Below are 13,073 nucleotides of genomic sequence, written 5' to 3'. Positions count from 1 at the left end.
GTGTCCAAAGGTCAACGACTTCCTTCGGGAAATCTTCGACTCCCCAATGAACACCGATGATCCTTGTGCGAATCTGAGGAATCCCTTGAATCCACTGGGTTATTCCGAATTTAACCGTGGTAAAAATCAGCAGCGAGATTGTTCTTGTTCCGCGTCTTTGTACCGTAAGAACACGTTAAGTGCCTTTTGATTTGAGTGTTTTAATGTTCCATGTTCCTTCCCAGGAAATTAATTAAGTCCCTCCAGTTAGCCAGCCAACTAGAAATTGTGTGCGGTCAGATGATAGTCGTGTGCGTTGCTACCAAAAATAAAAGGTAAACCCCAATTGCCCAAAATGTGTGTTCTGTGCTGGGTTGCCAGGTGCCCAGATTTGTCTGTAAAACCAAGACTTTTGATCCTTCGTCCAGATATTGGTCAGACACAGATTTTGCCCAGATTTTTACTGAGAGTGCCCAGATTTTACAGATTTTCAAAATTGGCAGATAAAATTAATATTAATGTATCAGATTTAATATGAAAGTGGCTGCTTAGACTAAAATCTGGCTTGTATTCTTTGGTATGACCAATCAATCATTAAACTTTTTTTTTTTAAATAAGATCGGCATGGTACGTGGAAACAGTGTTATTTATATATATATAGTTATTAACTAGAAAATAACCCGAACACCATAGCACAAACAGAACCAACCGCCCCCCCGCTCACACGATTCACCAAATTTGATTTCTTGTTTAGTACCAATTTGTGATTTTTCTTATGCACAGACACACACAGACTTTTTTTCAAAATTGCCCAGATTTTTAATCCTTAACACCTGGCATCCCTGGTTCTGTGTGTAATTAATTGTTGCCGTAATCTGGCAATTATATACAGCTCAAAAGCCGACGCACATCTAGCGATTGCTAACACCGCTACAGCCCAGCAGTTCCGGTACAACACCACGGTGAGGATTCGGACCCCGGCCACTGAGAGTCGGACGAGGTCGTCAGCCGTCACTTGGATGACCTATTTCCTTTTGCATCAAGCCACCACCATTCTCCTTGAAGCGCCACCTACAGTAAACGTTGGACCCGATACGGTGTCGAGTAACCACGTGCTTGGTAATCACTCCACCGAAGGTATGTACCCATTTGAAAATTTCTACAGGAATATGTAGTGCGAGTATGCACAATATGTTTTTTCCAACCTCCAGAAAACATCATTCCGGCCGTTGAATTCTTCGGCTCGTTGTTGCTGAAATCTTTATCATCGTCATTAATACGGTCTCAAAGTAACACCGTCTTACTATCGCAAGCAGGCCTACTTTATCGGCCGGAATCTAAATCGGTACCGCATGAGTGAGAGTTAAAAATATGCGCATATAAAAATAGAATTACACTCAGCAAACTCCTCATGTAAAACTAACATAAAAACACACACAGTTTATTTCGGAACCGCCAACCATTGAAGGGTTCCACTTCTGAAAACTCGCCAGAAAGTTATTCAGAACATGTAAACCGCACACGAATAGGGGAAGTTAGGGAAGGAACTATTCAAATCGAACTTATGTAATCCTAGGATAAGAAAAATAAAAACCAAAATTAAGCATGCAGAAAATAGAATAATCGTTTCTCCGAATATATGTAAATGAACGTTAAATACAAAGTTATTATTATGTTTTCTTCCAACAAAATGTTCTAAGTTGTTATTTTGTGCTTCCCCGAACATTGAGCTCTTGGGTTAAAAGGTGGTTCACGTGTTCTTCCCCGATTAGTTTTTCTTTTACTCTGGGAGGACTGCCCGGGAAATCAGTCTGCTCGCTTCTGCTTCGTATCACGTGTTAAGCTAGGGTGATTTGGTCTTTTTAAGCCAGTGATGAGAAGCACAAGCGAGTGTTTCTAAGGGGATAGAACGCTGTATCCATAACGTTTTTACTTAATTGGCAAAGGTGGCCGATACGAGTAGTTCCTACTCAGGCTGATTGTATAAAACCTGATCTTTCGTATCCATTCTTGGATCCTTTTAGGAACGACCTGCCCTGAGGTCAAAGTTCTCGCCGGGCAATTTGGACTCGACGAGCGGTCCTCGACTAAAAGAGGTGGCGCTAAAGCCGCTCGTTTAACGAACGCGAAACTGAACAGTGTACAATTCCTGTAGTGCTCCTCGGCGCACTATACATCCCAGCTAGACTGCCAAGCGTTAATCGCTAAAGTGCGAGGTATTGAAAAATATTCATTGTAAGTTATAATCCTCTCAAAGATTTCACCTTGTAACGCGCCCACCTTAGCCAATGAGTCCGCCTTCTCATTGCCTTGTATAAGACAATGAGACGGGATCCAAGCTAAGGTAATCCTATACGAATTTTCGATCAAAGCGCCCAATAACCCTGAAATTTCCAGCAAGAAATGGGAAGAGCGCTTCATCAGTTTCATCGATCGAATTGCCTCAACGGAGCTGAGACTATCCGAGTAGATGAAATAGTGGTCTACGGGCAGTGTGCGAATGTGTTCCAAGGTGCAGTAAATAGCGGCTAGCTCAGCAGTGTAAACGGAGCATGGCTCTCGAAGCTTGAACGAAGCTTCAAAGCCCTCCCTCATTATACACTGCGAAGCCAGTCGCGTTGTCGATTCTAGAACCATCAGTAAAGAACATTTTTAAAGGATCAATTTCACGAACTTTTGAAGCAAAGATTGAAGAAATGATGTTGGGTCGGACGTGATCTGGTATTCCACGGATGTCAGCGGTCATGGACAGATCGAATCTTATCAAGGAACTGCTACTCGGGTAAAAGTGACTCGTGTCCGAATTTAATAAAGAAGGATTTATTTCTAATTGACTAAAAGTTTTATAATCATTTACATATTTTACTTGCGAATTAATATTCATAAGCCTTTTCAAATTTTCTATCACCAAAGGATTCATAGTTTCACTTCGAATTAGGAAACGTAGCGATAAATCGAAGAATCGATTTTTCAACGGCATTACTCCCGCCAGTACTTCGAGACACATCGTATGTGTCGACTGCATACAACCCATGGCAATACGCAAACAACGATACTGTATTCGTTCTAGTTTAATCAAGTGGGTATCCGCGGCGGACCCAAAGCAAAAGCTTCCGTATTCTATGACCGACAGTATCGTTGTTTGGTATAACCTGATGAGGTCCTGTGGATGAGCACCCCACCAGGTTCCAGTAATCGTTCGAAGAAAATTGATTCTCTTTTGGCATTTTTGAGTCAAGTACCTAATAGGGTAAGTGAGCCTTAACTTGGCATGCTCCTAATCTTGGCATGCCAAAATGCATTTTGGTGATTTTCATGTCAAACATACGCCTAAACATGAAAAAAAATTAAACATTAAAGGAAACCGCATATGGCAACATTCTGCATAACATTTGTCCACAATTGAATCCAAATGACTGCGTAATATTTTTTTTTTCGCATGGCAAACTGCAGATAAAATGATTGTCTTCGGAAAAAATCTCAAATGAACCTACCTTGCTAGTGCATCTGCCATCTTCAGATTGATTTTAAAAACACAGTTCCGTATGGAAAAATCACTAAAAATTACCGTTGGTTGCAGCAAAACATGGCAAAAAATATAAAATTATAACTTACTCCAAACAACGTACATTTTCTATCTAAAATTTAAGAAAATATAAACATATTTTTCGCCTTATCTTGGCATGCAATTCCACAGATAGAAATATGCATGTATGTGTGAAAACGACATCAGCAGGCAGTCGGCAGCCGGCGGCCGTTCGTCGGCCGACGGTGCACAGTGGTCTGGAAATTGAAAAGCCGGTCTAAAGTCATGAAGTGATTGAAATTAATTAAAAATATGATGAATGTATTTTGGACTATAATCAATTTATTTATCTCTCAAGCCGACTCAAGCGTATTTGGCATTTTAGTTGGAATTATAATGCTACAGTTTGAGCTGCTCTTTCATGGTACATTTCGAGAACTTTTCTACTCAATAAAATTTACCTCTCAATAAATTAATTTACCGGATCCAAATTCGAATTGATATCTTGGATCTCAATGTTGAAGTTACTATATCCATTCCCAAAAAATTCCACATTTGGAAATGAGGTTTAACGTATTTTTATTTAATTTCATTTGTATTGAAGATGAACATTTGCTGCATATGTGTGTTTGAAAGGAAATGTTATAAAGCTCAAATTATGACACTCTAAATATTATGTTTATTTAAAAAAATAATTGCACTGCAATGTTGAAATACTACGTTGTAACGAACTTGAATTTTTATTGTTTGCAATTTCATGTGAAATCAAAAATAATATTTTGACCAAGTTTGTTTTTTATTATAGATCACTGTGCATCAGCACGAGGTGATCACGTTTGTTCTCTGTAGGAAAGGAATATACGAAAGAAGCGCTGCCGAGTTTGGGTGACGATTTTGCATGAGTGCGAGTGGGATGCAGCTTGAATTTCACCTAGCTTTTGAATTTGCTGTTCGCTTCCATTGCCTATAGTTTCCAAACCAATGAGTGAGATGCAATCTTTTTCTATCAGGCTGGCTGGAGCGAGCGAAAGTTTGTCTTGTTTTGCTATCCCGGTGTACGCAAACGATTGCTAGAAAATTCCTAAGGGCGACATTTTAAATATGTATGATTCAAAGAATCGTTCGCTGACTTAAGTTTTAGCTTGAGCTTGCTTCTTGCCTCGATCATAATGGTTTTTAAAATGTCGGTCTTCCTTTTATGGGAGTGGAATAAAAAAAATATGAACATTTACCATCTTATGTTAACCTGTTGACTTCAATGGAAACAGATCTATCATAATTGCATGTTAAAGATTTAGCAAACGATTTGTTTGCTGGATAAATGAACATATTTATGTTAACCAATGCAATAGTTTGGAACTTATAATAGAAATTATAAACACACAAAAACTAAAATAAACAAGTAAAGCGTTTTCACGTAAGATTATAATTCTACATGGAAATATCAGTTAAAAAAATTGTTTGACATTTCGTACTTCCGACTTTTTGAAAACAATACAGAACATTGATGTGTTTCCTTCCGGGATATTTTCAATGAAATCGTGGGGGCTGTTGTTGTATTAGTGAGGCAAGTTTTTCCTAGAGACGGCCAATTTAAGGAACTCATAAAGGGCCAAAATACGGCGCGGGGGCCACAATAAGGAGCATTTCAATCAAAAGTTTGATCAGGTTTATCTCAAATTATCAACCGCTTTCAAGCAAGGACATATTTTTACTGCATTTCAGGCTAGTTAGCAATCATATTTGTCGAAGGACTTTTGAAGGTACACATTACAGGAAGACTACAATCATGGGAAATCTAGTCAACCATGCCTTAGGGGCCAAGATTGGGTACATTTACCCTATGTTTAAAAAAAAAAAAAAATGAGAAAGCGATAACAAAAAACGTATAATGTTTATACAAATTGTTAATAAATACTTGACAAACGTTGAAAATTCTCTTTAATTTTGAATTTCTTTTATCTTCATTTTCTTTAAAAATGGCTATCAGCTGATATTAATTGTAGCGGTGTAAAACCCTTTTCGACTTTCGGGCCAGCACCATAACAGTTTGGCTAGTCACCGGCAGATGTCTCTTACAGTTTCCCTTTTAACCCTGTTGGAAAAGGCTGGTTCTGTCTGCCAAATGTGGACCTGAAATTTTAATGAACACTCCTGAATTTCCTTTTATGTTGAAACGTCATTTCATTCGTCGCCATTTGCAAAGCGACGGTCCGTGTGCGATTTTTCTGCAGTGTTTTTCTTTAAAATTCCGTAGTACCGACGGTCGGTTCCAGGCCCAATCTAGGTGCATCGTGTGGCCACCAACCCCAACTGCAAAAGTAGACCCATACGAACCCGGTTCCGGTTCGTTTTATTCTGAACGCGATCAAAGTCCAGTTTTTTTTGTACCAGTAGAGAAAAATCTAGTGAGATTTTTCTGTTTTTTTCATCGTACTTGTACAACCATGGCCAATTAAAAAGATGTCTGATCGAAGAGTGTCACCGTTCGTTGTCGTTGACAGCAGCAACAGCAGCAGTGCTTCGTTGTCGGGAGCATACGTGCCCCGGGAGAAAACAGGGCGCTTCCTTCTCGTGGACCCTGTTCCGGATCAATTTGCCTTTGCTTTCTATCCTTCGTTTAACTTAGTTTTAAGAAACATCTCCCCAGATGGAGAAGAATCATCGCTTTTCGAACCAGAGTCTCTCCTCGAAGGGGGCGAACACTGAGCCGAAAAAAACTCAAGGTTAGTTGTTAGTTTTAAAAATTGATCATCTTGTTTTGTAAATTATGTATTGTTAAAATTAATATTAAAGAATTTTGATTTACGGTAATTTTTCTCATTACCCAATATGAATTCACAAGATTTCGGAGATTCTCCGTATCGAAGTACTTTTTTTGAATTTTAGGTAAAGCTTCTGAAACTATTAGATTGCTAAAATCAGTAATTTTCAGTTCACTATTATATAAAAGAAATTCGGCAATGGTTGCATAAATAAAGGCATTATACGAGTACTTAGCCTCTGGTTGATACGTTTAACTCCTTTATTTATGCAATTTAAGCTTCCAAAAACCTCAAATATGAACATAATCTAATGATTGTATACCGATTGGCATAAAGTCATTTGGCATAAAACCGTTTGGCATAAAAGTCGTTTGGCATAATGCCGTTTGGTATAACGGCCGTTTGGCATAATGGTCATTTGGCATAATGGCCGTTTGGCATAACGGTCGTTTGGCATAAAATAATGCATTTTCTATGGGCAATAAAGAATACAACTGGAAAGACGGGACTGTCCTTGAATAATGGATCAAATTTTCGAGAAAGCCTCCTCACGCTTCGCGTTCGAACTAAAATGATGTATGGTCCTTACGCTTCGCGTTGCGGACCGGGCTAGGGGATTGTCCCTAGCTTTGGGTAAACCTAGAAACACGGGGCCTTCCTAGGGCTTTGAATAAACCTAAAAACTCGGTTAAGTGAAAAAAATTAATGTATTTTAATTTTAAGCAACATTTTATGTTACCTTATGAGTTTTGATATTTTTATGCCAAACGACCATTATGCCAAACGGACATTATGCCAAACGGCTATTATGCCAAATGACCATTATGCCAAATGATTTTATGCCAAATGGCGTTATGCCAAATGGCGTTATGCCAAATGACTTTAGGCCAAACGGCCTAGGACCTAATCTAATCAATGTACTTCATCAAAATAGTTTCTGATTGATCTCACTAAAATAACAACTAGGGGGAATTTACTTGTCTAAGGCCGAACAACATTGATTATCAACATCAGGGAAATAAAGTAAATAGCAGCCTGATATGGTGTTTGAAATATGGTAATCCAACCTGTAAAGGTAAACCAATGTCAGTTTTTTCGGATTTTAAAATGGAAATTGCACGTAAGAGCAAGTTAATTTGTGTTGGGAAAAAGTTGTAGAAATTTACACTTCCAGCACATTTTGAAAACTTTACCATGCAAAGCATTTTCAAGATCTGCGGCCTCTTAAGTTTTTGTACAACACGTGTTATATTTTCGCATGCTGTGAAGCAAAAATAGCTCGATTTCTATCACATACGGCTGAAAAAGAAACTGTGCTTTAAAAAAACGCCCAAAAATCTTGAAAACACTTTTGCATGGTGAAATTTTCAAAATGTGCTACAAGTGTCAAAATTTCTACCACTTTTTCCAACATCAGTGAACTTGCTCTAAACTTTATAGTTGGTTATCTTTCAACTACAGTAGATATTGTGCATTTAAATCAAATTTTTAGAAACGTCGCTGATGAAGTTGCAGACTTTCGACAATCTAGTATTTCACTTTTCTTTGTCGGTAGTCGAAAATCCGGACTTCCGGTATATAACAAACGACCGAGTTAACGTAGAATTACGATAGTTTATCTTGTGTCAATGTGCTTCGTATTTAATTAGCTTACTCGAATAAACTGTCAATTTTTTGCCAGGAATTGAACTTCAAGCAAAACCACTCTTTCATAGATTGTCGATTTAATAATACCTTTTGGTGGTCTAAGCTAATGAAAATAGTTTCAACTCTTTACAGCTGCATAACAAAAGGCGAATTAATTATAAGTATAAACATAAACGGTTTCAAGGCCATGTAGTCGAAATGTTGGCGCCCGACAGTTATGCAACGGACGCGATGCTTTATATCAAACGCGTGCGAGAAATGCTTACGAAGACTGCTTTGATCTAAACGCTTGACTCAGTGCAAAGATCTCCAATGAAGGGATGAATCATCCTAAAGGATGAAAATCCTGAAAAAAAAGATCTCCAAGTATCAAGAAAGTCGGGCTGTTGTTTTTTTCGGACAAATCGTTGGCGTCACCTAAACAATGTTTATGGTGCTGCCGCCCTGCGAGATGGGATCCAAGCTTTGCAGCTTTCCACTCAAGCATTGCAGCTTTGCATTCAAGCACATCATCACATTAATACTTTGAAAGTCAAGCGTAACTTCACTCATCTGCATTGCCTGGTTTTTAGAGGCCTAACCTTATAAGCCTCTGTTTTCCCTAATTTTTGGAAATACGTACGGAACTGCGTTAAAGACATTGGTGGAGGTCAAAAAGTAGATTGACGCACGCTCTTTTTTTTAAACTCAAAATTAAGTATGACCGAGGTTAAAAACATAGTTCGATTCTATGAACTTAAAGTTAAGTACCCTTTTTTCCTCCTTGCGATGGATCAAAACGGAGTTCGAACTGCGAACTCAAAATTGATCCCTTTTTTTTCCTTCGGCGAGGGATCAAAGCTGAGTTCGACCTTATGAACTAAAAATTGAACTCTCTTTGTTGGACTGAAAACACTTAGCGAGTTCAGTTCGAACCGGAACAGCAACCAACGAACACGTCGCAAAATTTTGTTGTTCCGGAACAATTACCGGAAGACTATGAATAATGAAATGCATGTTCACCGTGTCAGCGTAAAACTCTGTCCGTCATTGTCATCATATGGTGAGCGGCTTGGAATGTCCGGAAACTTCCGGATGTTGTTTACTTCCCTTAGGAAGTAATATCCGGAAGTTTTCTTTGACCGGAAGTGTCAAAACTTTCCACCGCTCTATAATTGCAATGCAATGTACCGGAACAGCAATATCCGGGTACAACCAATTTTAATCATCCTTTAATTCCCTGAAAATCAACTACCCTCGAAAAAAAGGATAAATCCGAGTTCGGCTGCCGAACTTAGTAATGAGTATGCCTATCAGAACTCAGTTTTGCTATTGCCCAGTCAAACTCAAAGTTGAGGGAAGCCACCGAAGTGCTGTTTTGAACCAAAACTACTTAATTTTGAGTTTAAAAAAAAGAGCGTGCGGCCTTAAAAAAACTGTCGGTGAAGATCAAGGTCTTTAGATACACTAGGTTCTCCGACTTTCACAGTAAGTTGGCGAGGAGTGAGCGGGGCTCTCAATGAGTTTGTTTATTTTTTGCTCAGCTTTTCTGTGGTTTGTTGGTAAACAAACTTCATGAGTTCCGCATAGTTGCATAGCCTACATAGCCAAAATGGCTGAATCGGGAATTCGATATTCGGTAACACCTCCTGTATATATACACACCTTGGGTGAAGATATGGTTTAAAAAAAAACCTCTTTCCGATCAATCGTGACCAAGATTGCCGAAAAAAACTCTGTGTTTTGACGAAAAAAAATTCCTATAGTATACTTTCTGTCATTTTTCCCAAAATTTCTGTGACGATTTTCTGCTTTTTTCCATTAATTTCATTCGAAAGTGATGTCAAATTGCGTCTTTTTTACATTTTACTTAAGAAAAATCAACATTATAAATATTATCATATTTCTTGAATTCAAAGATAATTATCGAAAATTTGAATTGACATAAAAAAAAATAATTTCGAAAAAACGTCAAAAATTTAAAAATTCTGTGAAATCTGTGAATGTTCCAAAAATTCTGTGTTCTGTGACACAGATTCTGTGATGAAATTTGGCTCAAAATTCTGTGAAATTATAGATTTTTCTGTGATTTCGGCAACCTTGCGTGACACGTAGAATGCAGCAGGTGCGACCACCAGAGATACCTAAATAACCCCTTCCCCTCATATCCTTCAACTTCCTACTTCCTCCTTACCACTTTCCTAGTTATTTAATTAAAGATGATCCTCGGCACATTATTACTTTTATTAGTTCAATAAACGTTAATTAAATAAAAATAACAATTAAGTACGGAACATCACAAACCAATAAATCCTTAAATCCAAACCATTTACCGAATTACAATCACCAAATTTATAAATACCAACAACAGATGACGGAATACATTCTAATGTGTCTCTTCTCCCGCAGAAACAGCCAAGTGGCCTCGCCACTCAAAGCGACGTGAACAACCCAACTTCAGTGACTCCAAGGCAGATACTTATCGAGGCGGCAACGGCAAAGCGAGCGCATCGGGAAAGGCTCGCAATCAAACCAACTACAGTTACAACAGCAATGACAAGCGCACGAAGCAGCAACAACGTCCTTCACCACCTCTGGACGCTGAGACATCGCTGCTGGAGTCGAGTGATCCATTCGACGAGCAGTTTGAGGGAGCCGGACTAGTGTCGGCTTACGATGCTCGGGGTTCGATCCCCGTCAGGCATGAACTACATTCGGTGTTCAGCTCTGGTTCGAAAAAACAAAGTTTGAACCATCTTCTGAACTTCCACTATGCTCCCCGAGAGCGTGATCAACCGGTTCGGTTCACCAAGACCGGCAACAATCGGAGCCACATCAAAAAGATGAGTTACAACAAGGAGCAGTTTTTGCAAGCTAATTGTCAATTTGTTGTACGCGCCAATGAAGACTACGGAGCCTTTCTTGCTTCACCGGATCTACTAGTCGACTGGGCCAAGATTGAACAGATTCACATTCTTAGCTCTGAGGAACCGCAATGTCCCATATGTTTGTACCCTCCGGTTGCTGCAAAGATGACTAAATGTGGTCATGTCTACTGTTGGCCTTGCATATTGCATTATTTGGCTCTTTCGGATAAAACTTGGCGCAAATGTCCCATCTGCTATGATGCTATTCATATTCCAGATTTAAGGAGCGCTGTTTCTAAACCTTTCCATTGCTACGCACTGGATGAATTCGTGACCTTTCAGTTAATGCGGCGCGAAAAGGCTTCGATGGGTGTGGCCATCGGCACTGTTGTTCAAGAGCATAAAACAGAAATTCCGCATTTTCAAGCTCAAACTGGAAACACAATTCTTTCCAAACTTTTGCTGGCCGATACTGAACAAATACTGAATATTGTTGCGCGCGAACAACAGGAATTGGAAAATCAAATCGTTACCGATGGAATACATTGCCCGGAAAATGTATTTGTTCAGCAAGCCCTTGATCAGCTGAAGGAGAGGAAGGAAACAATTCTAGGAGCTAAGCCCATCTTTTTTTCTGATAAGAAAAAACAGCAGGAAGCTTCAAGCATCAACAAGCCGAGAATGGTTGAAGAAATAAACACAGAAGGTAATTTGAGTCCTTTTTTTTAAATATTTTTTATGTTATAATAATTTTTTTTCACAGCTGTCGATTGTACCATGAAACAACAGGAAAGAAATCCAGCCTCAGCCATCGATTATCTAATTGATGAAGATAGTAACTTTTCTTTAAGCGACATTGAGATTGTCCAAACTACACAGTGTGCTTCCTCGGATTACTTATACTTTTACCAATCTATGGACGGGCAACCGCTGTTTTTGCATTCAATCAATACTCGCATGTTACAGGCCATGTATGGGGGTTTGGACCGAGCCCCTCCGAAGCTTACAGGAAAAATCGTTCAAAAGGATAGTTGCTCCATGTCGGAAATGTTACGCAAAAAGTTGAAGTATTTGCAGCATTTGCCTGTTTGTACTCAATTTGAAGTGGCTGAAATCGAGTTTGGTGAAGACATAATTGCGCCGGAAATTTTGTGTGAATTCAAAGGTAAGCGTATCATTATAGACATGGACTTGAGGCCACTCAAATTAATATTTTTTTTTTAAAGATGAATTGAACCGTCGTCACAAAGATCGCCAAAAGCGTGCCAGAGCAGAAAGAATTCGTGAGAAGCAAATATTTGAGTTCAACGAAAGGCAATTGGGAAAATCCTTGGCTCGTTCAGCCAAAATCAATATCGGTTCGACGAAACAATTTCCTTCGGTAATAGGCTTTTATAGTTCCTTATTCCCATCATTTATCCATAAAAAATTTTTCTTTTTTCCAGTGTGGAGCCGGCGACGGGTTTGATTTCCGGTATGAACCGTCTTCGGCTGCTAGTCCTCCAGTGAGCGATATATCGTCTGCTTCGCCCGGCTCATCCAGTGTGGGACCTTCTTGGTCAAAAGTAATGTTCAAAACATATTACGCAATCAATTGATAATGTTATTTAAAACCTTTTTGTAGATGCTGTCAGCTACATCTGCTGGATCTCGCTGGCCTTCGCTCCCATCAGGTAGTGGATCGATGAACACTTTTGCCCCGCTAGCAACGCCTCCACCTAAGTTGTTGCAAATAACCGGATCCAAAATGGGGGCCACATACTCTGCAGGACGAAAACTTGCAACAGATAGCGATGCTGAGGAAGATCCCGAAAACTTGTTGGACGAAGCTCGTGTGCCGGAATTCAGGAACGATCTAAGTTTCGCCATCGAAGCAGCTTTAGAACGGGCTACGCTAAATTGCGATTCTGGAAATTCCTCCACGATGGACGGATGCACCAAGAAAACGAAATCGGCTAGTGGAAACGGATCCGGAATGAACCAGAGTGCGAAGAAAAAGAAAAACAAAAAAACATTGCTGTTTGCTTCCGGCATGACCCTTAATTGAAAACCTATTTTGCCTTACAACTGATTTGGGTTTGTTCACAGGAAAATTGATTTTACGAAAAACACTGAAAATGTTAGAAAAAATACAAGTTCTTTTCCAATTGTTCTATCTAATTAACGTATACTTTTAAGCACGGTTGGTTTTGTTAATTTAAACAAATAAGTTCGATGAATTCAGAGAACAAGTCGCAACGCATTCAAAATGTATCTTAATCGGATAATATATCTACCATTATATAGACAACGAGAATAAGTTTTTTCTTT

The 13,073-nt window shown here is 39.1% G+C and overlaps 1 protein-coding gene across 1 annotated transcript; it reads left to right on the top strand.

The window, feature by feature from the left end:
• The first annotated feature begins 5,682 nt into the window (after positions 1-5,682).
• On the top strand, positions 5,683-13,062 carry LOC129746111 (RING finger protein 10). The gene is made up of 6 exons (XM_055739572.1): positions 5,683-6,231; positions 10,306-11,469; positions 11,527-11,928; positions 11,990-12,144; positions 12,209-12,328; positions 12,388-13,062. The coding sequence occupies exons 1-6, from the start codon at positions 6,156-6,158 to the stop codon at positions 12,808-12,810; spliced, it is 2,340 nt and encodes a 779-aa protein (XP_055595547.1). The 5' UTR covers positions 5,683-6,155; the 3' UTR covers positions 12,811-13,062.
• The last annotated feature ends 11 nt before the right edge of the window (positions 13,063-13,073 follow it).

Source organism: Uranotaenia lowii, chromosome 2 (genome assembly GCF_029784155.1).
Source record: "Uranotaenia lowii strain MFRU-FL chromosome 2, ASM2978415v1, whole genome shotgun sequence".
Classification (NCBI taxonomy): domain Eukaryota; kingdom Metazoa; phylum Arthropoda; class Insecta; order Diptera; family Culicidae; genus Uranotaenia; species Uranotaenia lowii.
The sequence above is the reverse complement of the archived record's forward strand: the minus strand, read 5'-3'. Positions and strand labels throughout refer to the sequence as shown.

Bases quoted from the DNA above. Each gene is read 5' to 3' on its own strand.
- LOC129746111 (XM_055739572.1), top strand. From the start codon at position 6,156: ATGGAGAAGAATCATCGCTTTTCGAACCAGAGTCTCTCCTCGAAGGGG. The intron at 11,929-11,989 runs GTAAGCGTATCA...TTTTTTTTAAAG, and splicing joins AATTTTGTGTGAATTCAAAG to ATGAATTGAACCGTCGTCAC. The intron at 12,329-12,387 runs GTAATGTTCAAA...ACCTTTTTGTAG, and splicing joins TGGGACCTTCTTGGTCAAAA to ATGCTGTCAGCTACATCTGC.